The 26,047-nt window shown below is 45.6% G+C and overlaps 1 protein-coding gene across 5 annotated transcripts in view; it reads right to left on the bottom strand.

The window, feature by feature from the left end:
- Positions 1-2,956: 2,956 nt before the first annotated feature.
- xrn1 (5'-3' exoribonuclease 1) overlaps positions 2,957-26,047 on the bottom strand; it is a 67,685-nt gene continuing 44,594 nt past the window's right edge. The window contains exons 29-41 of one of the 5 annotated variants that reach the window (XM_036966157.1): positions 14,030-14,099; positions 12,586-12,787; positions 11,687-11,779; positions 11,406-11,495; positions 11,158-11,265; positions 6,255-6,335; positions 6,071-6,172; positions 5,811-5,925; positions 5,387-5,514; positions 5,123-5,245; positions 4,883-4,988; positions 4,590-4,750; positions 2,957-4,484 (exon numbers count right to left, since the gene is read on the bottom strand). In XM_036966157.1, coding sequence (XP_036822052.1) covers positions 4,161-4,484; positions 4,590-4,750; positions 4,883-4,988; positions 5,123-5,245; positions 5,387-5,514; positions 5,811-5,925; positions 6,071-6,172; positions 6,255-6,335; positions 11,158-11,265; positions 11,406-11,495; positions 11,687-11,779; positions 12,586-12,787; positions 14,030-14,099 — 1,703 coding nt within the window. In that variant the 3' untranslated portion in view covers positions 2,957-4,160. Of the gene's footprint in view, positions 4,485-4,589; positions 4,751-4,882; positions 4,989-5,122; positions 5,246-5,386; positions 5,554-5,810; positions 5,926-6,070; positions 6,173-6,254; positions 6,336-11,157; positions 11,266-11,405; positions 11,496-11,686; positions 11,780-12,585; positions 12,788-14,029; positions 14,100-26,047 lie in introns of all 5 variants that reach the window. The other 4 variants (XM_036966153.1, XM_036966156.1, XM_036966155.1 and 1 more) reach the window with 4 other exon arrangements.

The following is a 26,047-nucleotide window of genomic DNA, read 5'->3' as shown; positions in this document are numbered from 1 at the left end:
TCTCCAAAGGGTGGTGCGGTCTGCACAACGCATCACCGGGGGCACACTGCCTGCCTTCCAGGACACCTACAGCACCCGATTTCACATGAAGGCCAAAAAGATCATCAAAGACAACAACCACTCGAGCCACTGCCTGTTCACCTCGCTATCATCCAGAAGACAAGGTCAGTACAGGTGCCTCAAAGCTGGGACCGAGAGACTGAGAAACAGCTTCTATCTCAAGGCCATCAGACTGCTGAACAGCAATCACAAACTCAGAGAGGCTGCTGCCTACATAAAGACTCAAATCATTGGCCACTTTAGTCACTTTAAACAATGCCACTTTAATACTGTTTACATATCTTACATTACTCATATGTATATACTGTATCTGACTATTGCATCTTGCCTAAGCTGCTCGGCCATCGCTCATCCATATATCTATATGCACATATTCTTATTCCATCCCTTTAGATGTGTGTATTAGGTAGTTGGGGAAATGTTAGATATTACTGCATTGTCGGAAGCATTTCGCTACACTCGCATTAACATCTGATAATCATGTGTATGTGACCAATAAAATTTGATTTGTATTCATTCTGCCGATTCTGTTGAAAACATTTCTTAAGCTGTTAAACTCTGACCCCCTCTGGTAGCATTTTCTAAACAAGCCATACTAGTGTATGCTACCCTCATAAAGTAAATTGTACTGTTAGAAATGTAAGAACTATGGAATTCAGAGAACGGTGTCAGAAACAATGTGACTACTACAGAACCCGAAATACAGCTGACCAGATCTTTCACCTAATGGTGGCGCTCTAAACATGCGCAAATTCCCATTGGAACACAGACATCTTAAAAGTGCAGGGCTTGTGCAACGTGCCATACCTTCCTTTTCTGTCTCACGGGAATGCTATACATATGAGGAGAAAGCTGAAGTCTATCCACTGATGTACATACTGTACATCCTCTGTCTTATTCCCAGTTCGTCCACTAGATAGTAGTAGGAGATCACGTTGCTTGGCCACTTGAAACCAGTTGCGTCTGGTTTTGGTAGTGAGTCACTGTGTAAAAATGGCTGAATGGATTTTCAAGCCTGACATCTTAAAATGACCTTAGCAATCAGGACACAGACAGAAGAAGAAAGTTTTCCAGTTGTAAATGAGCTAGCTAAACGGCGCATGCGGAGGATGCATATAAGGTCATGTGGATGGAGAAGGAAATGCATTGCTTTACAATGACCATGAGGGTGTACCCTTTCCATGCGTACTAAATGTTTGCACTTTGGTGACTATGAATATGACCATAGCGCATGATTTATGGCCTTTATGGGAGGGAAGGGAGATTCTTATGACATTACCAGCAGTAAGATTTTAGTTTGATTTCCAAAAAGTCAAGGCCTGTAGCTTTCAAAGGGTATGTCCATTTTTATATTTTCTGATGACAATATTTGGGGAGGGGTACCCACCAAACTCACCGGGCCCTGTACAGGGTCCAAAACAACCTCTCAGACTTAGCAAACAACCGCTCAGAATTAGCAAACAGAATAAAACGGGGATAAACATACCTGAATTTGTCCAATAGGAACTCTCGTTGGCAAAGATTGGACCAATGATTACACCTTAGATCAGCTAGATGCAGGCAAGAGTGTGCAAGGCGGTATTGAATGTGTCACTGTCACCGTGATAACAAAAAAATGTCTCTCAACCTGTAAACGTTCATTCACAAGCTAGGTTGTAGCAACCTCATGATGGGTATAGGGAAAATTAAAGTATCATGTATACTGAACAAAAATGCAAACGCAACATAGAACAATTTCAAAGATTTTACTGAGTTACAGTACATATGAGGAAATCAGTCAGTTGAAATAAATTAATTAGGCCCTAATCCATGGGTTTCACATGACTGGGAATACAGATATACATCTGTTGGTCACAGACAGATAGCTTTAAAAAAAAAAATGGGCCTCAGTATCTCGTCACGGTATTTTTGTGCATTCTAATTGCCATTGATAAAATGCAATTGTGTTCATTGTCATAGCTTATGCCTGCCCATACCATAACCCACTGTTCACAATGTTGACTTCAGAAAACCGCTCACCCACACGACGCCATACAAATGGTATGTGTATATGTGGCCGGTTGGATGTACTTCCAAATTCTCTAAAATTACATAGGAGGCGGCTTATGGTAGATAAATGAACATTCAATTCTCTGGAAAAAACACAGGACCAACACTTTACATAGTGTTTATATTTTTGGTGTTGCATGGAGTTGGGTAAATGGAATTTGAATGAGTTATCCAATATGCTGGAATAGAAAGATATTATCATCCTCCCTGATCTTAAATGACACCAACCGCCACTGGTCCTTATTACATACAGTGTTGTGTCCTGTACAATTGCAATACTGTCCGGGAGGCTGTCTTGTGATTCTATTACATCCACCTTTAACAAGTTACTCTAAATAAATATAGAAATTGTTCTGTCTGACCTGTGCCTATAAATTAATGTACTATGCCATAGTCATGTCCCAACAGACTATGCAGGCTTTAACATACCTGATGAAGCTCGATGAGCCACTGATTAAGTAGGATCATGCTGTGCATTCAGCAGGGTTGGAGTGAAGGTCTGCAGGGTTGGAGTGAAGGTCTGCAGGGTTGGAGTGACGGTCTGCACACCCAGTTAGAGCTCCAGGCCACCCCTGACATAGACTGGCCTGAACTCTGCATGAGGAAGACATCCATAGCCATGCACTGCCCACTGGTGGCCAACATACATGACCAATCTATACTTAATTATGTACTGGTGTGATGTCACATGTAAATCAATTCCTGCAAGACATGAGTGGTTTGTAAAATGTATACATACAGGATATTTAATGTACCCGTTTTACAATGTTCACACAGACATCACTTGAGTTATGCATGCCTTTACCATTCAAACCACTGACAAAATAAACTGACAAACACATTTATCGACGCCATGGTAACAAAAGATTTCTTTATTCAGTGGATATGTACAGCATGTCCCAGCATGAAAAGAGCCAGTTCCATAACCTACTTTAAGATGGGGGGGTTTCTTATACAAGCGCTCAAATGAATTATGAGAGAACAATATGACGTACAACAGGTGTGCTTCGGTACAGATGTCTAAAACCCACGGGGAGCCAGAACTCAGTAGATCGGCTCACTGTCTAAAGTGGGTGGGGGGGGGGGGGGGGGGTACAAATCCAAAAACAAAGAGCCCCAAAAATATGCTGGTAAAACTCAAGCAGCTGTACATGTGGGTTACAAGGTAATGATTCAGCCTTGGTACTCTCTGCAACAACAACAAATTATAGATTACAAATGAATCTTCAAAAGGGTGCCTAGAGGCAGAAAATCCATACATTGAAATGTGGAGGCAAAAATATTTTAAAAACAAACTAACAGCAGCATATCAGTTTGAAATCAAATTAAAATTGTCTGCTTTGGGACATTACCAGGACCTGTTAGCTGATTGATCCAAGTCTGAATGGAGGGAAGAAATGTGGTGTTTTAATGTAGAGGAGAAATGTCAATCATTTTGTCATAGTGATGTTTGTGTTGTCTTTATGCGTGTCCGAATACATTTGTGATCCTAAATTTAGCTTGACACAAGTGAGAATGTCAAATTGCTATTTGTTACGTAAGCGACTAGAAACCATAAAATAGATCTTAAAATACATAGTGACAAAAATCTAATGACCTTAATAAAAGACCCTAACATTTGGCTTAAGATGGAGAATACAAACAGAGGGAAAATAATTAAAAGAGATTAACCCCTTGATTACAAGCTCCAATCATAAACGGACCAACTAGAAGGACACCATGTACCACAGGGTATGGAGAGACTGGTGACAACAGTGATCCATCTTACAAACATGATACAAACACAAGAAAACAGACGTCATTGCGACTTATCAGTCCTTATTGCCTTGGGTGGGGGGCCCTCCTCCTCCCTCCCTCTCGTTACTGTGGCTGCATCTCAAACGGAACCCTAATGACACCCTATTCCTCTTCTAACGCACTACTTTTGAGAACAGCCCCATAGGGGAACTACATAGGGCTCTGGTCAAAAGTAGGGCAGCACACAGAGAATAGGGTTCCATTTGAGACCAGGACGATGATAATACCATCTTAAAAACCAACACCTAAGAAGATCATTCTTGGACTTTGGCCACTTCAAAGTTGACCGCCAGTTTCCTGTGTTTCCTCTTGGAGGAAGAGCTGGGGGTGTGGCCATGGCCTGGGGTGGGGTTCTGGCGTGGCGTCTGTGGCGTGGAGGGGGTCCCAGCCATCTCAGAGGGGTCCTGGGCGGTCTTTAGGGGTGTGATGGGGGCTGCAGGGGGTGCTGAGGGGGCTGGGGATAGGGAGGGTTGGGAGTCAGACTGGGCTTTGTTACTTGGGGCTTGGTTCCTCGCCGTGTGAGCCGCATTGTAGAACTCTTGTGGCTTCTTGCCTGATGACACGCGCTTCTTAGTCACCTGACAGAGGTTAGAATTTAGAGGTTAGGATTGTGTGGGAACACACACACACAGTTAATAATCGAAAACTGTGTTAACCGTAGAAACAGGTTCTGGTGCTCCTACCTGCAGGGGGACAAACTGGTTGTGTGAGCCGATGGGGACGGAGGGTGCCTGAGGCCGGGCGCCAGGGAAGGTGCCCCCGTAGAAGGGCTGTCCCTGGTGGGGAGGGAGGGGCATGCCCCAGTGGAGAGGACCATACCCCCGAGGAGGGATTAACAGACCACCTGGAGGGAGAGGGAGAAAGGGTTAGGTTCACATCCAGTATTCCTAAATATTATAACTGCACCCAGAGAGGTCATACTGTTACAGTCTACTTTAGTATCAATATAGACGCCACACATGACGGCAGGTCTCACCCGATTGGCCGAATACGTTAGGCATGGGTCCCATGGACGGTCCTCTTATCTGGCTGACCCCGGAGAACAGAGGCGGAGGCATGGGAAACCCAGAACCCACCGAATTCTACAGGAGACAGAGAGGATAAAACACAGAAGTATAGGAGACATTAGTAAAATACATACACACAATAAAATAAGAAACAGACAGTTTGGCATGCAAACACACAGATCGTGCAGAAGTACAGTAGGGACACACACCACACTCACAAGGCGCTGCAGGGCGAAGAGAGCTGCCTTCTCTTTGGCTTCGTTCTCAGAGTGACTCTGAGGACCGTGGACAAGCAGACCACTGGAGAGCTTCACCTGACATACCATCAAACCCTGAGAGAGACAGGAAGACAGATAATGGAGGTGGACTTAGACAGAAAACAACTGGGAAACAGAGAGATACTGTAGGGACGTTGCTAAAGGATGTGCCCACAATCTGTGTGTTCCTGCTTCATGCATGTGTGTGTGCCTCACCTGTCTGCTGCGTATGAAGGTGAAGTCGGGGGGGGCCATGCCCAGACCTACACAGATCCTAGCCAGCTCTGAGGCCACACTGGGACCCATGGAGGAGGGCTGGTGGGCCTGCAGGGGAGGGACTGCTGCTGTGGATACAGGTGACACTAAGTCTCCCATCCTCGCAGCTGAGACAGGCAGAGGGCGGAGGTGGAGAGGATGAGGGTAGAAGGAGAGAGAGGGGATGAAAAGAGAGGAGGGTGTGCGATATGGGGAGAGGTAGAAGGAGGGAGAAACGACAGTTGAAAGGAAAGATGGGTAAGGACGAGAAGGGGAATGATGAAAAAGTGGTTTCATATTTGTATTATCTCCACTAAATCCCACAATAGCTTCACAACTACATGTTTACATCTAAACATGTAGTTAACCCTGTATTTCCACTCACCCAGTTTCTTGGTGGCTCTTCTCCTGTTCTGCTGCTGTGTGTTGGAGGAGGAGAGACTAGTGGAGTCCGGGGCAGAGCCAATGTTCAGCATCTCCTTCAGGGCCAGAGTCCCCTTCTATACACAGGAGAACAACCAATCACAATTAGTCTACAACAAACCACAAGGAATGAGCAGATAAATGTAATTGAAGAGTTTGATGTGGGCCCTGAGTGCACTATAACAGAACACCAACCAGTGACTGTACTAGTCTAGTACCCACCATAGCGAATGACTGCGGAGACAGCGGCTCCTCCGATTGACTCGTTGGCTCGTTGCCCTTAGTGATCTTCAGGTTGGCGATCAACTCCTCAAACTCTGTCTGCTGGAGACAGGTGGGTAAGACTGTGTGTGTGTGTGTGTGTGTGTGTGTGTGTGTGTGTGTGTGTGTGTGTGTGTGTGTGTACCTTCTTTGTGGCGTTCTGAGCGGGAAACAGAGTGTTGACATCTTCATTTCTCTTCAGCAGTCTGATACTTCCTGCTGGACCCTATAAAACAACATTAAGTTTTACACACACACACACACACACACACACACACACACACACACACACGTTGTATCGCTCTCTCTTTCCCAGACACACATATCTCTTACACACACACCTCATTTCCCTCCATCTCCCGACAAAATCAAAATGTTATTTCATCTTCACTCATCTGGATTTGTTTGACTAAACTAACAACTTAGTCTACACACAGCCCTGTAATAAACCCTACACACAGCCCTGTAATAAACCCTACACACAGCCCTGTAATAAACCCTACACACAGTCCTGTAATAAACCCTACACACAGCCCTGTAATAAAACCCTACACACAGCCCTGTAATAAACCCTACACACAGCCCTGTAATAAACCCTACACACAGCCCTGTAATAAACCCTACACACAGCCCTGTAATAAACCCTACACACAGCCCTGTAATAAACCCTACACACAGCCTTGTAATAAAACCCTACACACAGCCCTGTAATAAAACCCTACACACAGCCCTGTAATAAACCCTACACACAGCCCTGTAATAAAACCCTACACACAGCCCTGTAATAAACCCTACACACAGCCCTGTAATAAACCCTACACACAGCCTTGTAATAAACCCTACACACAGCCTTGTAATAAAACCCTACACACAGCCTTGTAATAAAACCCTACACACAGCCCTGCAATAAAACCCTACACACAGCCCTGTAATAAAACCCTACACACAGCCCTGTAATAAACCCTACACACAGCCCTGTAATAAACCCCTACACACAGCCCTGTATTAAAACCCTACACACAGCCCTGTAATAAACCCTACACACAGCCTTGTAATAAACCCTACACACAGCCTTGTAATAAACCCTACACACAGCCCTGTAATAAACCCTACACACAGCCCTGTAATAAACCCTACACACAGCCCTGTAATAAACCCTACACACAGCCCTGTAATAAAACCCTACACACAGCCCTGTAATAAAACCCTACACACAGCCCTGTAATAAAACCCTACACACAGCCCTGTAATAAAACCCTACACACAGCCCTGTAATAAAACCCTACACACAGCCCTGTAATAAAACCCTACACACAGCCCTGTAATAAAACCATACACACAGCCCTGTAATAAAACCCTACACACAGCCCTGTAATAAAACCCTACACACAGCCCTGTAATAAAACCCTACACACAGCCCTGTAATAAAACCCTACACACAGCCCTGTAATAAACACTACACACAGCCCTGTATTAAAACCCTACACACAGCCCTGTAATAAACCCTACACACAGCCTTGTAATAAACCCTACACACAGCCCTGTAATAAAACCCTACACACAGCCCTGTAATAAAACCCTACACACAGCCCTGTAATAAAACCCTACACACAGCCCTGTAATAAAACCCTACACACAGCCCTGTAATAAAACCCTACACACAGCCCTGTAATAAAACCCTACACACAGCCCTGTAATAAAACCCTACACACAGCCCTGTAATAAAACCCTACACACACACAGCCCTGCAATAAAACCCTACACACACACAGCCCTGTAATAAAACCCTACACACAGCCCTGTAATAAAACCCTACACACAGCCTTGTAATAAAACCCTACACACAGCCCTGTAATAAACCCCTACACACAGCCCTGTATTAAAACCCTACACACAGTCCTGTAATAAACCCTACACACAGCCCTGTAATAAACCCTACACACAGCCCTGTAATAAAACCATACACACAGCCCTGTAATAAACCCTACACACAGCTCTGTAATAAACCCTACACACAGCCCTGTAATAAAACCCTACACACAGCCCTGTAATAAAACCCTACACACAGCCCTGTAATAAAACCCTACACACAGCCCTGTAATAAAACCCTACACACAGCCCTGTAATAAAACCCTACACACAGACCTGTAATAAAACCCTACACACAGCCCTGTAATAAAACCATACACACAGCCCTGTAATAAAACCCTACACACAGCCCTGTAATAAAACCCTACACACAGCCCTGTAATAAAACCCTACACACAGCCCTGTAATAAAACCCTACACACAGCCCTGTAATAAACCCTACACACAGCCCTGTATTAAAACCCTACACACAGCCCTGTAATAAACCCTACACACAGCCTTGTAATAAACCCTACACACAGCCCTGTAATAAAACCCTACACACAGCCCTGTAATAAAACCCTACACACAGCCCTGTAATAAAACCCTACACACAGCCCTGTAATAAAACCCTACACACAGCCCTGTAATAAAACCCTACACACAGCCCTGTAATAAAACCCTACACACAGCCCTGTAATAAAACCCTACACACAGCCCTGTAATAAAACCCTACACACAGCCTTGTAATAAAACCCTACACACAGCCCTGTAATAAAACCCTACACACAGCCCTGTAATAAACCCTACACACAGCCCTGTAATAAAACCCTACACACAGCCCTGTAATAAACCCTACACACAGCCCTGTAATAAACCCTACACACAGCCCTGTAATAAAACCATACACACAGCCCTGTAATAAAACCCTACACACAGCCCTGTAATAAAACCCTACACACAGCCCTGTAATAAAACCCTACACACAGCCCTGTAATAAACCCTACACACAGCCCTGTAATAAAACCCTACACACAGCCCTGTAATAAACCCTACACACAGCCCTGTAATAAACCCTACACACAGCCCTGTAATAAAACCCTACACACAGCCCTGTAATAAACCCTACACACAGCCCTGTAATAAAACCATACACACAGCCCTGTAATAAAACCCTACACACAGCCCTGTAATAAAACCCTACACACAGCCCTGTAATAAAACCCTACACACAGCCCTGTAATAAAACCCTACACACAGCCCTGTAATAAACCCTACACACAGCCCTGTAATAAAACCCTACACACAGCCCTGTAATAAACCCTACACACAGCCCTGTAATAAACCCTACACACAGCCCTGTAATAAAACCCTACACACAGCCCTGTAATAAACCCTACACACAGCCCTGTAATAAACCCTACACACAGCCCTGTAATAAAACCCTACACACAGCCCTGTAATAAAACCCTACACACAGCCCTGTAATAAAACGCTACACACAGCCCTGTAATAAAACCCTACACACAGCCCTGTAATAAAACCCTACACACAGCCCTGTAATAAAACCCTACACACAGCCCTGTAATAAACCCTACACACAGCCCTGTAATAAACCCTACACACAGCCCTGTAATAAAACCCTACACACAGCCCTGTAATAAACCCTACACACAGCCCTGTAATAAACCCTACACACAGCCCTGTAATAAAACCCTACACACAGCCCTGTAACAAAACCCTACACACAGCCCTGTAATAAAACCATACACACAGCCCTGTAATAAAACCCTACACACAGCCCTGTAATAAAACCCTACACACAGCCCTGTAATAAAACCCTACACACAGCCCTGTAATAAAACCCTACACACAGCCCTGTAATAAAACCCTACACACAGCCCTGTAATAAAACCCTACACACAGCCCTGTAATAAAACCCTACACACAGCACTGTAATAAACCCTACACACAGCCCTGTAATAAACCCTACACACAGCCCTGTGTTAAAACCCTACACACAGCCCTGTAATAAACCCTACACACAGCCCTGTAATAAACCCTACACACAGCCCTGTAATAAAACCCTACACACAGCCCTGTAATAAAACCCTACACACAGCCCTGTAATAAAACCCTACACACAGCCCTGTAATAAAACCCTACACACAGCCCTGTAATAAACCCTACACACAGCCCTGTAATAAAACCCTACACACAGCCCTGTAATAAACCCTACACACAGCCCTGTAATAAAACCCTACACACAGCACTGTAATAAACCCTACACACAGCCCTGTGTTAAAACCCTACACACAGCCCTGTAATAAACCCTACACACAGCCCTGTAATAAACCCTACACACAGCCCTGTAATAAACCCTACACACAGCCCTGTAATAAACCCTACACACAGCCCTGTAATAAACCCTACACACAGCCCTGTAATAAACCCTACACACAGCCCTGTAATAAACCCTACACACAGCCCTGTAATAAACCCTACACACAGCCCTGTGTTAAAACCCTACACACAGCCCTGTAATAAACCCTACACACAGCCCTGTAATAAACCCTACACACAGCCCTGTAATAAAACCCTACACACAGCCCTGTAATAAAACCCTACACACAGCCCTGTAATAAAACCCTACACACAGCCCTGTAATAAACCCTACACACAGCCCTGTAATAAAACCCTACACACAGCCCTGTAATAAACCCTACACACAGCCCTGTAATAAAACCCTACACACAGCACTGTAATAAACCCTACACACAGCCCTGTGTTAAAACCCTACACACAGCCCTGTAATAAACCCTACACACAGCCCTGTAATAAACCCTACACACAGCCCTGTAATAAACCCTACACACAGCCCTGTAATAAACCCTACACACAGCCCTGTAATAAACCCTACACACAGCCCTGTAATAAACCCTACGCACAGCAATCAGCTTTCAAAGTACATTTTATTGACTAGTTTCATTTCATTTGTAGTCCTGACTCCACTGGCTAAGCTGCCTGCTGAGGATGAGAACCCTGGTCACTGTCTGCTATTGGTCTACAGCTGGAGGTGATGATGGAAGCTAAAGTAAGGACCAAAGAGACGTGGTTCAATGTTTAGGAATGTGTATGGTTCAAAGGTTATGGATGTAGGTGCATAAGGGTTCAAAGGTTAGAATGAAATGGTGATTTACAGGTTTGGGGGGTTGTTGTTGTTGACTCTGGGGTTGGTTCCTGCCCTGTTGCCCCTGGAACTGCCCTTCCTGTCCGGGAGACCCTGGACCCCAGGCAGAATTACACGCCTGGGGACAGACACACACAGAGATGTACAATAGTTTTAGTCACACACAAACAAAAACAACAAACACTGCTTCACTCACAATGTGAGTATGGTAACACTTCACATTGACACTGGTACAGACACACTTATGAATGGACTCACATTGTTTTGTTGCCAGTGGGCTGGTGGTTTCTGGGGCATTCCAGAACTCTGCAGAGACTGCCACACATTACTGAACTCCTCATCTTTACCCTGCACTCACAGGGAGAGTGTGTAACATCACTCTACTACAGAGAAATGTGGCATTGTAGAGAAAAACTCAAACACAGAGAGAGCGAGCCAGAGAGGAGAGAGAACAAACACAGAGAGAGCGAGCCAGAGAGGAGAGAGAACAAACACAGAGAGAGGGAGCCAGAGAGGAGAGAGAACAAACACAGGCTTACCTTCGGCTGGTGTTTCTGGCTGAGGGCATTGTGGTGCACATTTTTGTTCCCCTGAGTGTCTGCCCTGAGAATGTTTTGTCTGCCGTTCTGCTGCTGAGAGAAACAGAGACAGACACAGAGGGAGAGACGGAGGGAGGGAGGGAGAGAGAGAGGGAGAGACAGAGGGAGGGAAAGACGGAGGGAGGGAGGGAGAGAGACAGACGGAGGGTGGGGAGGGAGGGACATAGGGAGGGAGGGAGAGACAGAGGGGGAGAGACAGAGGGAGGGAGAGACAGGGAGGGAGGGAGAGAGAGAGACAGAGGGCGGGAGAAACGGAGGGAGGGAGGGAGAGAGGGAGAGAGACAGGCGGAGGGTGGGGAGCGAGGGACATAGGGAGGGAGGGAGAGAGAGACAGACACAGAGGGAGACAGAGGGCGGGAGAGACGGAGGGAGGGAGGGAGAGAGAAGGGGAGAGACATAGGGAGGGAGGGAGGGAGGGAGAGAGACACAGAGGGAGAGAGAGAGGGAGAGAGAGAGAGACAGAGAGACAGAGAGACAGAGAGACAGAGAGACAGAGAGACAGAGAGACAGAGAGACAGAGAGACAGAGAGACAGAGAGAGAGAGAGAGAGAGAGAGAGAGAGAGAAACATACATGGGGGGAGGGAGGGAGAAACATACATGGGGGGAGGGAGGGAGAAACATGGGGGGGGGAGAGACATGGGGGGGGGGGGGGGAGAGACATGGGGGGAGGGAGGGAGAGACATGGGGGGGAGGGAAAGTCTAATGAGTGGGAGATTTGACCCATTCTTATTTGAGTGTGTGTGTGTGTGTGTGTGTGTGTGTGTGTGTGTGTGTGTGTGTGTGTGTGTGTGTGTGTGTGACATGAATACAGGTGTAATTTGCTCTACTCCAGTCCTACCTGTGTGGGTATGAAGGGTGAGCGTGGTGAGTGGTTTAGCCCAGACAGCTGTTCTTTGTTGTGTGCGTGGTGGTGGGAGGAGGCGGCAGGCTGGGGTTTGACGATGGCGGTCAGTTTGTGTGAACCCTGCTCAAAGCGGCATCCATGGCTCAGGTTGATTAAGGCACACGGAGGCAGCCTGTAGCCACGGCCCGACGCACACCTAGACAGAATACAGTCACCCAGAACAACAGTCAGATCAGACAACAGACCACAGTCAGGCAGAACACAGTCACCCAGAACAACAGTCAGATCAGACAACAGACCAGTCAGGCAGAACACAGTCACCCAGAACAACAGTCAGATCAGACAACAGACCACGGTCAGGCAGAATACAGTCACCCAGAACAACAGACCACGGTCAGGGGGAATACAGTCACCCAACAGACCACGGTCAGGTAGAATACAGTCACCCAGAACAACAGACCACGGTCAGGTAGAATACAGTCACCCAGAACAACAGTCAGATCAGACAACAGACCACGGTCAGGCAGAATACAGTCACCCAACAGACCACGGTCAGGCAGAATACAGTCACCCAACAAACCACAGTCAGGCAGAATACAGTCACCCAACAGACCACGGTCAGGCAGAATACAGTCACCCAGAACAACAGACCACGGTCAGGCAGAATACAGTCACCCAACAAACCACGGTCAGGCAGAATACAGTCACCCAGAACAACAGACCACGGTCAGGGGGAATACAGTCACCCAACAGACCACGGTCAGGCAGAATACAGTCACCCAGAACAACAGACCACGGTCAGGGGGAATACAGTCACCCAGAACAACAGACCACGGTCAGGTAGAATACAGTCACCCAGAACAACAGACCACGGTCAGGGGGAATACAGTCACCCAACAGACCACGGTCAGGTAGAATACAGTCACCCAACAGACCACGGTCAGGCAGAATACAGTCACCCAACAGACCACGGTCAGGTAGAATACAGTCACCCAGAACAACAGACCACGGTCAGGGGGAATACAGTCACCCAACAGACCACGGTCAGGCAGAATACAGTCACCCAGAACAACAGACCACGGTCAGGTAGAATACAGTCACCCAACAGACCACGGTCAGGTAGAATACAGTCACCCAACAGACCACGGTCAGGCAGAATACAGTCACCCAACAGACCACGGTCAGGCAGAATACAGTCACCCAACAGACCACGGTCAGGTAGAATACAGTCACCCAGAACAACAGTCAGATCAGACAACAGACCACGGTCAGGTAGAATACAGTCACCCAAAACAGTCAAGTGAGACAACAGACCACGGTCACAAAACACAGGTACTTGGCATATAAAACACATAACCTAAAATAAAATGTTTTGAGTCAAGGCCTGAAACACTTAACATAGACCTACGTGAAACAATGAAACACAGACAGACTGTACCTGATAGTAAGTCCCCCAGCAAACTCTTCATCAAACACAACCTCATACAAGATCTCAGCCTCCCGATCAGCTGCCACGGGAGAGAGATTAACATCGGTTTAGAGACAGTTCAAAGACCAGAGGGTGGTCGCGTGTTTGTGTTTATGAGTAACAGACAGTGTGGGTGTGTTGTATATGAGAGAGAGACAGTGGGTGTGTTGTATATGAGAGAGAGACAGTGGGTGTGTTGTATATGAGAGAGTGACAGTGGGTGTGTTGTATATGAGAGAGAGAGACAGTGGGTGTGTTGTATATGAGAGTGGGTGTGTTGTATATGAGAGAGAGACAGTGGGTGTGTTGTATATGAGAGAGAGAGAGAGATGTAACAGACAGTGGGTGTGTTGTATATGAGAGAGAGAGAGAGAGATGTAACAGACAGTGGGTGTGTTGTATATGAGAGAGAGATGTAACAGACAGTGGGTGTGTTGTATATGAGAGAGAGATGTAACAGACAGTGGGTGTGTTGTATATGAGAGAGAGATGTAACAGACAGTGGGTGTGTTGTATATGAGAGAGAGACAGTGGGTGTGTTGTATATGAGAGAGAGAGAGAGATGTAACAGACAGTGGGTGTGTTGTATATGAGAGAGAGAGAGACGTAACAGACAGTGGGTGTGTTGTATATGAGAGAGAGACGTAACAGACAGTGGGTGTGTTGTATATGAGAGAGAGAGAGACGTAACAGACAGTGGGTGTGTTGCATATGAGAGAGAGAGAGAGACGTAACAGACAGTGGGTGTGTTGAATATGAGAGAGAGAGAGAGATGTAACAGACAGTGGGTGTGTTGTATATGAGAGAGAGAGAGACGTAACAGACAGTGGGTGTGTTGTATATGAGAGAGAGACGTAACAGACAGTGGGTGTGTTGTATATGAGAGAGAGAGAGACGTAACAGACAGTGGGTGTGTTGCATATGAGAGAGAGAGATGTAACAGACAGTGGGTGTGTTGTATATGAGAGAGAGACGTAACAGACAGTGGGTGTGTTGTATATGAGAGAGAGAGAGAGATGTAACAGACAGTGGGTGTGTTGTATATGAGAGAGAGAGAGATGTAACAGACAGTGGGTGTGTTGTATATGAGAGAGAGAGAGAGACGTAACAGACAGTGGGTGTGTTGTATATGAGAGAGAGACAGTGGGTGTGTTGTATATGAGAGAGAGAGAGATGTAACAGACAGTGGGTGTGTTGTATATGAGAGAGAGAGAGAGACGTAACAGACAGTGGGTGTGTTGTATATGAGAGAGAGACGTAACAGACAGTGGGTGTGTTGTATATGAGAGAGAGAGAGATGTAACAGACAGTGGGTGTGTTGTATATGAGAGAGAGACGTAACAGACAGTGGGTGTGTTGTATATGAGAGAGAGAGAGACGTAACAGACAGTGGGTGTGTTGTATATGAGAGAGAGAGAGAGAGATGTAACAGACAGTGGGTGTGTTGTATATGAGAGAGAGACGTAACAGACAGTTGGTGTGTTGTATATGAGAGGGAGACGTAACAGACAGTGGGTGTGTTGTATATGAGAGAGAGAGAGATGTAACAGACAGTGGGTGTGTTGCATATGAGAGAGAGAGAGAGACGTAACAGACAGTGGGTGTGTTGTATATGAGAGAGAGAGAGACGTAACAGACAGTGGGTGTGTTGTATATGAGAGAGAGAGAGACGTAACAGACAGTGGGTGTGTTGTATATGAGAGAGAGAGACGTAACAGACAGTGGGTGTGTTGTTTATGAGAGAGAGAGAGATGTAACAGACAGTGGGTGTGTTGTATATGAGAGAGACGTAACAGACAGTGGGTGTGTTGTATATGAGAGAGAGACATACAACACACCCACTGTCTGTTACGTCTCTCTCTCTCTCATATACAACACACCCACTGTCTGTTACATCTCTCTCTCTCTCATATACAACACACCCACTGTCTGTTACGTCTCTCTCTCATATACAACACACCCACTGTCTGTTACGTCTCTCTCTCTCTCTCATATACAACACACCCACTGTCTGTTACATGAGATAGAGAGAGACGTAACAGACAGTGGGTGTGTTGTATATGAGAGAGAGAGAGACGTAACAGACAGTGGGTGTGTTGTATATGAGAGAGAGAGAGACGTAACAGACAGTGGGTGTGTTGTTTATGAGAGAGAGAGAGATGTAACAGACAGTGGGTGTGTTGTATATGAGAGAGAGACGTAACAGACAGTGGGTGTGTTGTATATGAGAGGGAGACGTAACAGACAGTGGGTGTGTTGTATATGAGAGAGAGAGAGACGTAACAGACAGTGGGTGTGTTGTATATGAGAGAGACGTAACAGACAGTGGGTGTGTTGTATATGAGAGAGAGAGAGACGTAACAGACAGTGGGTGTGTTGTATATGAGAGAGAGAGACGTAACAGACAGTGGGTGTGTTGTATATGAGAGAGAGAGAGAGAGACGTAACAGACAGTGGGTGTGTTGTATATGAGAGAGAGAGACGTAACAGACAGTGGGTGTGTTGTATATGAGAGAGAGATGTAACAGACAGTGGGTGTGTTGTATATGAGAGAGAGAGAGATGTAACAGACAGTGGGTGTGTTGTATATGAGAGAGAGAGAGATGTAACAGACAGTGGGTGTGTTGTATATGAGAGAGAGAGAGATGTAACAGACAGTGGGTGTGTTGTATATGAGAGAGAGACGTAACAGACAGTGGGTGTGTTGTATATGAGAGAGAGACGTAACAGACAGTGGGTGTGTTGTATATGAGAGAGAGACGTAACAGACAGTGGGTGTGTTGTATATGAGAGAAAGAGACGTAACAGACAGTGGGTGTGTTGTATATGAGAGAGAGAGAGAGAGACGTAACAGACAGTGGGTGTGTTGTATATGAGAGAGAGAGAGAGATGTAACAGACAGTGGGTGTGTTGTATATGAGAGAGAGACGTAACAGACAGTGGGTGTGTTGTATATGAGAGAGAGACGTAACAGACAGTGGGTGTGTTGTATATGAGAGAGAGAGAGAGACGTAACAGACAGTGGGTGTGTTGTATATGAGAGAGAGAGAGAGAGAGATGTAACAGACAGTGGGTGTGTTGTATATGAGAGAGAGACGTAACAGACAGTGGGTGTGTTGTATATGAGAGAGAGAGAGACGTAACAGACAGTGGGTGTGTTGTATATGAGAGAGAGACGTAACAGACAGTGGGTGTGTTGTATATGAGAGAGAGACGTAACAGACAGTGGGTGTGTTGCATATGAGAGAGAGAGAGAGATGTAACAGACAGTGGGTGTGTTGTATATGAGAGAGAGAGAGATGTAACAGACAGTGGGTGTGTTGTATATGAGAGAGAGAGAGAGATGTAACAGACAGTGGGTGTGTTGTATATGAGAGAGAGAGAGACGTAACAGATAGTGGGTGTGTTGTATATGAGAGAGAGAGACGTAACAGACAGTGGGTGTGTTGTATATGAGAGAGAGAGAGAGACGTAACAGACAGTGGGTGTGTTGTATATGAGAGAGAGAGACGTAACAGACAGTGGGTGTGTTGTATATGAGAGAGAGATGTAACAGACAGTGGGTGTGTTGTATATGAGAGAGAGAGAGATGTAACAGACAGTGGGTGTGTTGTATATGAGAGAGAGAGAGATGTAACAGACAGTGGGTGTGTTGTATATGAGAGAGAGACGTAACAGACAGTGGGTGTGTTGTATATGAGAGAGAGACGTAACAGACAGTGGGTGTGTTGCATATGAGAGAGAGAGAGATGTAACAGACAGTGGGTGTGTTGTATATGAGAGAGAGACGTAACAGACAGTGGGTGTGTTGTATATGAGAGAGAGATGTAACAGACAGTGGGTGTGTTCTATATGAGAGAGAGACGTAACAGACAGTGGGTGTGTTGTATATGAGAGAAAGAGACGTAACAGACAGTGGGTGTGTTGTATATGAGAGGGAGAGTGGGTGTGTTGTGTATGAGAGGGAGACAGTGGGTGTGTTGTATATGAGAGGGAGACAGTGGGTGTGTTGTATACGAGAGGGAGACAGTGGGTGTGTTGTATACGAGAGGGAGACAGTGGGTGTGTTGTATATGAGAGGGAGACAGTGGGTGTGTTGTATATGAGAGGGAGACAGTGGGTGTGTTGTATATGAGAGGGAGACAGTGGGTGTGTTGTATATGAGAGGGAGACAGTGGGTGTGTTGTATATGAGAGGGAGACAGTGGGTGTGTTGTATATGAGAGGGAGACAGTGGGTGTGTTGTATATGAGAGGGAGACGTACAGACAGTGGGTGTGTTGTATATGAGAGAGAGAGAGAGACGTAACAGACAGTGGGTGTGTTGTATATGAGAGAGAGACGTAACAGACAGTGGGTGTGTTGTATATGAGAGAGAGACATACAACACACCCACTGTCTGTTACGTCTCTCTCTCTCTCATATACAACACACCCACTGTCTGTTACGTCTATCTCTCTCTCATATACAACACACCCACTGTCTGTTACATCTCTCTCTCTCTCATATACAACACACCCACTGTCTGTTACATCTCTCTCTCTCTCTCATATACAACACACCCACTGTCTGTTACGTCTCTCTCTCTCTCATATACAACACACCCACTGTCTGTTACGTCTCTCTCTCTCTCATATACAACACACCCACTGTCTGTTACGTCTCTCTCTCTCTCATATACAACACACCCACTGTCTGTTACGTCTCTCTCTCTCTCATATACAACACACCCACTGTCTGTTACGTCTCTCTCTCATATACAACACACCCACTGTCTGTTACATGAGATAGAGAGAGACGTAACAGACAGTGGGTGTGTTGTATATGAGAGAGAGAGAGACGTAACAGACAGTGGGTGTGTTGTATATGAGAGAGAGAGAGACGTAACAGACAGTGGGTGTGTTGTTTATGAGAGAGAGAGAGATGTAACAGACAGTGGGTGTGTTGTATATGAGAGAGAGACGTAACAGACAGTGGGTGTGTTGTATATGAGAGAGAGAGAGACGTAACAGACAGTGGGTGTGTTGTATATGAGAGAGACGTAACAGACAGTGGGTGTGTTGTATATGAGAGAGACGTAACAGACAGTGGGTGTGTTGTATATGAGAGAGAGAGACGTAACAGACAGTGGGTGTGTTGTATATGAGAGAGAGAGAGAGAGACGTAACAGACAGTGGGTGTGTTGTATATGAGAGAGAGAGACGTAACAGACAGTGGGTGTGTTGTATATGAGAGAGAGATGTAACAGACAGTGGGTGTGTTGTATATGAGAGAGAGAGAGATGTAACAGACAGTGGGTGTGTTGTATATGAGAGAGAGAGAGATGTAACAGACAGTGGGTGTGTTGTATATGAGAGAGAGAGAGATGTAACAGACAGTGGGTGTGTTGTATATGAGAGAGAGAGAGATGTAACAGACAGTGGGTTGTATATGAGAGAGAGACGTAACAGACAGTGGGTGTGTTGTATATGAGAGAGAGACGTAACAGACAGTGGGTGTGTTGTATATGAGAGAGAGACGTAACAGACAGTGGGTGTGTTGCATATGAGAGAGAGAGAGAGATGTAACAGACAGTGGGTGTGTTGTATATGAGAGAGAGAGAGATGTAACAGACAGTGGGTGTGTTGTATATGAGAGAGAGAGAGAGATGTAACAGACAGTGGGTGTGTTGTATATGAGAGAGAGAGAGACGTAACAGATAGTGGGTGTGTTGTATATGAGAGAGAGAGACGTAACAGACAGTGGGTGTGTTGTATATGAGAGAGAGAGAGAGACGTAACAGACAGTGGGTGTGTTGTATATGAGAGAGAGAGACGTAACAGACAGTGGGTGTGTTGTATATGAGAGAGAGATGTAACAGACAGTGGGTGTGTTGTATATGAGAGAGAGAGAGATGTAACAGACAGTGGGTGTGTTGTATATGAGAGAGAGAGAGATGTAACAGACAGTGGGTGTGTTGTATATGAGAGAGAGACGTAACAGACAGTGGGTGTGTTGTATATGAGAGAGAGACGTAACAGACAGTGGGTGTGTTGCATATGAGAGAGAGAGAGATGTAACAGACAGTGGGTGTGTTGTATATGAGAGAGAGACGTAACAGACAGTGGGTGTGTTGTATATGAGAGAGAGATGTAACAGACAGTGGGTGTGTTCTATATGAGAGAGAGACGTAACAGACAGTGGGTGTGTTGTATATGAGAGAAAGAGACGTAACAGACAGTGGGTGTGTTGTATATGAGAGGGAGAGTGGGTGTGTTGTGTATGAGAGGGAGACAGTGGGTGTGTTGTATATGAGAGGGAGACAGTGGGTGTGTTGTATACGAGAGGGAGACAGTGGGTGTGTTGTATACGAGAGGGAGACAGTGGGTGTGTTGTATATGAGAGGGAGACAGTGGGTGTGTTGTATATGAGAGGGAGACAGTGGGTGTGTTGTATATGAGAGGGAGACAGTGGGTGTGTTGTATATGAGAGGGAGACAGTGGGTGTGTTGTATATGAGAGGGAGACAGTGGGTGTGTTGTATATGAGAGGGAGACAGTGGGTGTGTTGTATATGAGAGGGAGACGTACAGACAGTGGGTGTGTTGTATATGAGAGAGAGAGAGAGACGTAACAGACAGTGGGTGTGTTGTATATGAGAGAGAGACGTAACAGACAGTGGGTGTGTTGTATATGAGAGAGAGACATACAACACACCCACTGTCTGTTACGTCTCTCTCTCTCTCATATACAACACACCCACTGTCTGTTACGTCTATCTCTCTCTCATATACAACACACCCACTGTCTGTTACATCTCTCTCTCTCTCATATACAACACACCCACTGTCTGTTACATCTCTCTCTCTCTCTCATATACAACACACCCACTGTCTGTTACGTCTCTCTCTCTCTCATATACAACACACCCACTGTCTGTTACGTCTCTCTCTCTCTCATATACAACACACCCACTGTCTGTTACGTCTCTCTCTCTCTCATATACAACACACCCACTGTCTGTTACGTCTCTCTCTCTCTCATATACAACACACCCACTGTCTGTTACGTCTCTCTCTCATATACAACACACCCACTGTCTGTTACATGAGATAGAGAGAGACGTAACAGACAGTGGGTGTGTTGTATATGAGAGAGAGAGAGACGTAACAGACAGTGGGTGTGTTGTATATGAGAGAGAGAGAGACGTAACAGACAGTGGGTGTGTTGTTTATGAGAGAGAGAGAGATGTAACAGACAGTGGGTGTGTTGTATATGAGAGAGAGACGTAACAGACAGTGGGTGTGTTGTATATGAGAGAGAGAGAGACGTAACAGACAGTGGGTGTGTTGTATATGAGAGAGACGTAACAGACAGTGGGTGTGTTGTATATGAGAGAGACGTAACAGACAGTGGGTGTGTTGTATATGAGAGAGAGAGACGTAACAGACAGTGGGTGTGTTGTATATGAGAGAGAGAGAGAGAGACGTAACAGACAGTGGGTGTGTTGTATATGAGAGAGAGAGACGTAACAGACAGTGGGTGTGTTGTATATGAGAGAGAGATGTAACAGACAGTGGGTGTGTTGTATATGAGAGAGAGAGAGATGTAACAGACAGTGGGTGTGTTGTATATGAGAGAGAGAGAGATGTAACAGACAGTGGGTGTGTTGTATATGAGAGAGAGAGAGATGTAACAGACAGTGGGTGTGTTGTATATGAGAGAGAGAGAGATGTAACAGACAGTGGGTTGTATATGAGAGAGAGACGTAACAGACAGTGGGTGTGTTGTATATGAGAGAGAGACGTAACAGACAGTGGGTGTGTTGTATATGAGAGAAAGAGACGTAACAGACAGTGGGTGTGTTGTATATGAGAGAGAGAGAGACGTAACAGACAGTGGGTGTGTTGTATATGAGAGAGAGAGAGAGATGTAACAGACAGTGGGTGTGTTGTATATGAGAGAGAGACGTAACAGACAGTGGGTGTGTTGTATATGAGAGAGAGACGTAACAGACAGTGGGTGTGTTGTATATGAGAGAGAGAGAGAGAGATGTAACAGACAGTGGGTGTGTTGTATATGAGAGAGAGATGTAACAGACAGTGGGTGTGTTGTATATGAGAGAGAGACGTAACAGACAGTGGGTGTGTTGTATATGAGAGAGAGAGAGACGTAACAGACAGTGGGTGTGTTGTATATGAGAGAGAGACGTAACAGACAGTGGGTGTGTTGTATATGAGAGAGAGACGTAACAGACAGTGGGTGTGTTGTATATGAGAGAGAGAGAGATGTAACAGACAGTGGGTGTGTTGCATATGAGAGAGAGAGAGAGATGTAACAGACAGTGGGTGTGTTGTATATGAGAGAGAGAGAGATGTAACAGACAGTGGGTGTGTTGTATATGAGAGAGAGAGAGAGATGTAACAGACAGTGGGTGTGTTGTATATGAGAGAGAGACGTAACAGACAGTGGGTGTGTTGTATATGAGAGAGAGAGAGATGTAACAGACAGTGGGTGTGTTGTATATGAGAGAGAGACGTAACAGACAGTGGGTGTGTTGTATATGAGAGAGAGAGAGATGTAACAGACAGTGGGTGTGTTGTATATGAGAGAGAGAGAGAGACGTAACAGACAGTGGGTGTGTTGTATATGAGAGAGAGAGAGAGACGTAACAGACAGTGGGTGTGTTGTATATGAGAGAGAGAGAGAGATGTAACAGACAGTGGGTGTGTTGTATATGAGAGAGAGAGAGAGACGTAACAGACAGTGGGTGTGTTGTATATGAGAGAGAGAGAGAGATGTAACAGACAGTGGGTGTGTTGTATATGAGAGAGAGAGACGTAACAGACAGTGGGTGTGTGGTATATGAGAGAGAGATGTAACAGACAGTGGGTGTGTTGTATATGAGAGGGAGACAGTGGGTGTGTTGTATACGAGAGGGAGACAGTGGGTGTGTTGTATATGAGAGGGAGACAGTGGGTGTGTTGTATATGAGAGGGAGACAGTGGGTGTGTTGTATATGAGAGGGAGACAGTGGGTGTGTTGTATATGAGAGGGAGACAGTAGGTGTGTTGTATATGAGAGGGAGACAGTGGGTGTGTTGTATATGAGAGGGAGACAGTGGGTGTGTTGTATATGAGAGGGAGACGTACAGACAGTGGGTGTGTTGTATATGAGAGAGAGAGACGTAACAGACAGTGGGTGTGTTGTATATGAGAGAGAGAGAGAGAGAGATGTAACAGACAGTGGGTGTGTTGTATATGAGAGAGAGAGAGAGATGTAACAGACAGTGGGTGTGTTGTATATGAGAGAGAGACGTAACAGACAGTGGGTGTGTTGTATATGAGAGAGAGAGACGTAACAGACAGTGGGTGTGTTGTATATGAGAGAGAGAGAGACGTAACAGACAGTGGGTGTGTTGTATATGAGAGAGAGAGAGACGTAACAGACAGTGGGTGTGTTGTATATGAGAGAGAGAGAGAGACGTAACAGACAGTGGGTGTGTTGTATATGAGCGAGAGAGAGAGACGTAACAGACAGTGGGTGTGTTGCATATGAGAGAGAGACGTAACAGACAGTGGGTGTGTTGTATATGAGAGAGAGAGAGACGTAACAGACAGTGGGTGTGTTGTATATGAGAGAGAGAGAGACGTAACAGACAGTGGGTGTGTTGTATATGAGAGAGAGAGAGAGACGTAACAGACAGTGGGTGTGTTGCATATGAGAGAGAGAGAGACGTAACAGACAGTGGGTGTGTTGCATATGAGAGAGAGAGAGAGAGACGTAACAGACAGTGGGTGTGTTGCATATGAGAGAGAGAGAGACGTAACAGACAGTGGGTGTGTTGCATATGAGAGAGAGAGACGTAACAGACAGTGGGTGTGTTGTATATGAGAGAGAGAGAGACGTAACAGACAGTGGGTGTGTTGTATATGAGAGAGAGAGAGACGTAACAGACCCACTGTCTGTTATGTTGTATATGAGAGAGAGAGAGACGTAACAGACAGTGGGTGTGTTGTATATGAGAGAAAGAGAGAGACGTAACAGACAGTGGGTGTGTTGCATATGAGAGAGAGAGAGACGTAACAGACAGTGGGTGTGTTGCATATGAGAGAGAGAGAGAGAGAGAGAGACGTAACAGACAGTGGGTGTGTTGTATATGAGAGAGAGAGACGTAACAGACAGTGGGTGTGTTGTATATGAGAGAGAGAGAGACGTAACAGACAGTGGGTGTGTTGTATATGAGAGAGAGACAGTGGGTGTGTTGTATATGAGAGAGTGACAGTGGGTGTGTTGTATATGAGAGAGAGAGACAGTGGGTGTGTTGTATATGAGAGAGAGAGAGAGATGTAACAGACAGTGGGTGTGTTGTATATGAGAGAGAGAGAGAGAGATGTAACAGACAGTGGGTGTGTTGTATATGAGAGAGAGAGAGAGAGATGTAACAGACAGTGGGTGTGTTGTATATGAGAGAGAGATGTAACAGACAGTGGGTGTGTTGTATATGAGAGAGAGATGTAACAGACAGTGGGTGTGTTGTATATGAGAGAGAGATGTAACAGACAGTGGGTGTGTTGTATATGAGAGAGAGACAGTGGGTGTGTTGTATATGAGAGAGAGAGAGAGATGTAACAGACAGTGGGTGTGTTGTATATGAGAGAGAGAGAGACGTAACAGACAGTGGGTGTGTTGTATATGAGAGAGAGACGTAACAGACAGTGGGTGTGTTGTATATGAGAGAGAGAGAGACGTAACAGACAGTGGGTGTGTTGCATATGAGAGAGAGAGAGAGACGTAACAGACAGTGGGTGTGTTGAATATGAGAGAGAGAGAGAGATGTAACAGACAGTGGGTGTGTTGTATATGAGAGAGAGAGAGACGTAACAGACAGTGGGTGTGTTGTATATGAGAGAGAGACGTAACAGACAGTGGGTGTGTTGTATATGAGAGAGAGAGAGACGTAACAGACAGTGGGTGTGTTGCATATGAGAGAGAGAGATGTAACAGACAGTGGGTGTGTTGTATATGAGAGAGAGACGTAACAGACAGTGGGTGTGTTGTATATGAGAGAGAGAGAGAGATGTAACAGACAGTGGGTGTGTTGTATATGAGAGAGAGAGAGATGTAACAGACAGTGGGTGTGTTGTATATGAGAGAGAGAGAGAGACGTAACAGACAGTGGGTGTGTTGTATATGAGAGAGAGACAGTGGGTGTGTTGTATATGAGAGAGAGAGAGATGTAACAGACAGTGGGTGTGTTGTATATGAGAGAGAGAGAGAGACGTAACAGACAGTGGGTGTGTTGTATATGAGAGAGAGACGTAACAGACAGTGGGTGTGTTGTATATGAGAGAGAGAGAGATGTAACAGACAGTGGGTGTGTTGTATATGAGAGAGAGACGTAACAGACAGTGGGTGTGTTGTATATGAGAGAGAGAGAGACGTAACAGACAGTGGGTGTGTTGTATATGAGAGAGAGACGTAACAGACAGTGGGTGTGTTGTATATGAGAGAGAGAGAGACGTAACAGACAGTGGGTGTGTTGCATATGAGAGAGAGAGAGAGACGTAACAGACAGTGGGTGTGTTGAATATGAGAGAGAGAGAGAGATGTAACAGACAGTGGGTGTGTTGTATATGAGAGAGAGAGAGACGTAACAGACAGTGGGTGTGTTGTATATGAGAGAGAGACGTAACAGACAGTGGGTGTGTTGTATATGAGAGAGAGAGAGACGTAACAGACAGTGGGTGTGTTGCATATGAGAGAGAGAGATGTAACAGACAGTGGGTGTGTTGTATATGAGAGAGAGACGTAACAGACAGTGGGTGTGTTGTATATGAGAGAGAGAGAGAGATGTAACAGACAGTGGGTGTGTTGTATATGAGAGAGAGAGAGATGTAACAGACAGTGGGTGTGTTGTATATGAGAGAGAGAGAGAGACGTAACAGACAGTGGGTGTGTTGTATATGAGAGAGAGACAGTGGGTGTGTTGTATATGAGAGAGAGAGAGATG

Source organism: Oncorhynchus mykiss, chromosome 28, assembly GCF_013265735.2.
Source record: "Oncorhynchus mykiss isolate Arlee chromosome 28, USDA_OmykA_1.1, whole genome shotgun sequence".
Taxonomy (NCBI): Eukaryota; Metazoa; Chordata; class Actinopteri; order Salmoniformes; family Salmonidae; genus Oncorhynchus; species Oncorhynchus mykiss.
The sequence above is the reverse complement of the archived record's forward strand: the minus strand, read 5'-3'. Positions and strand labels throughout refer to the sequence as shown.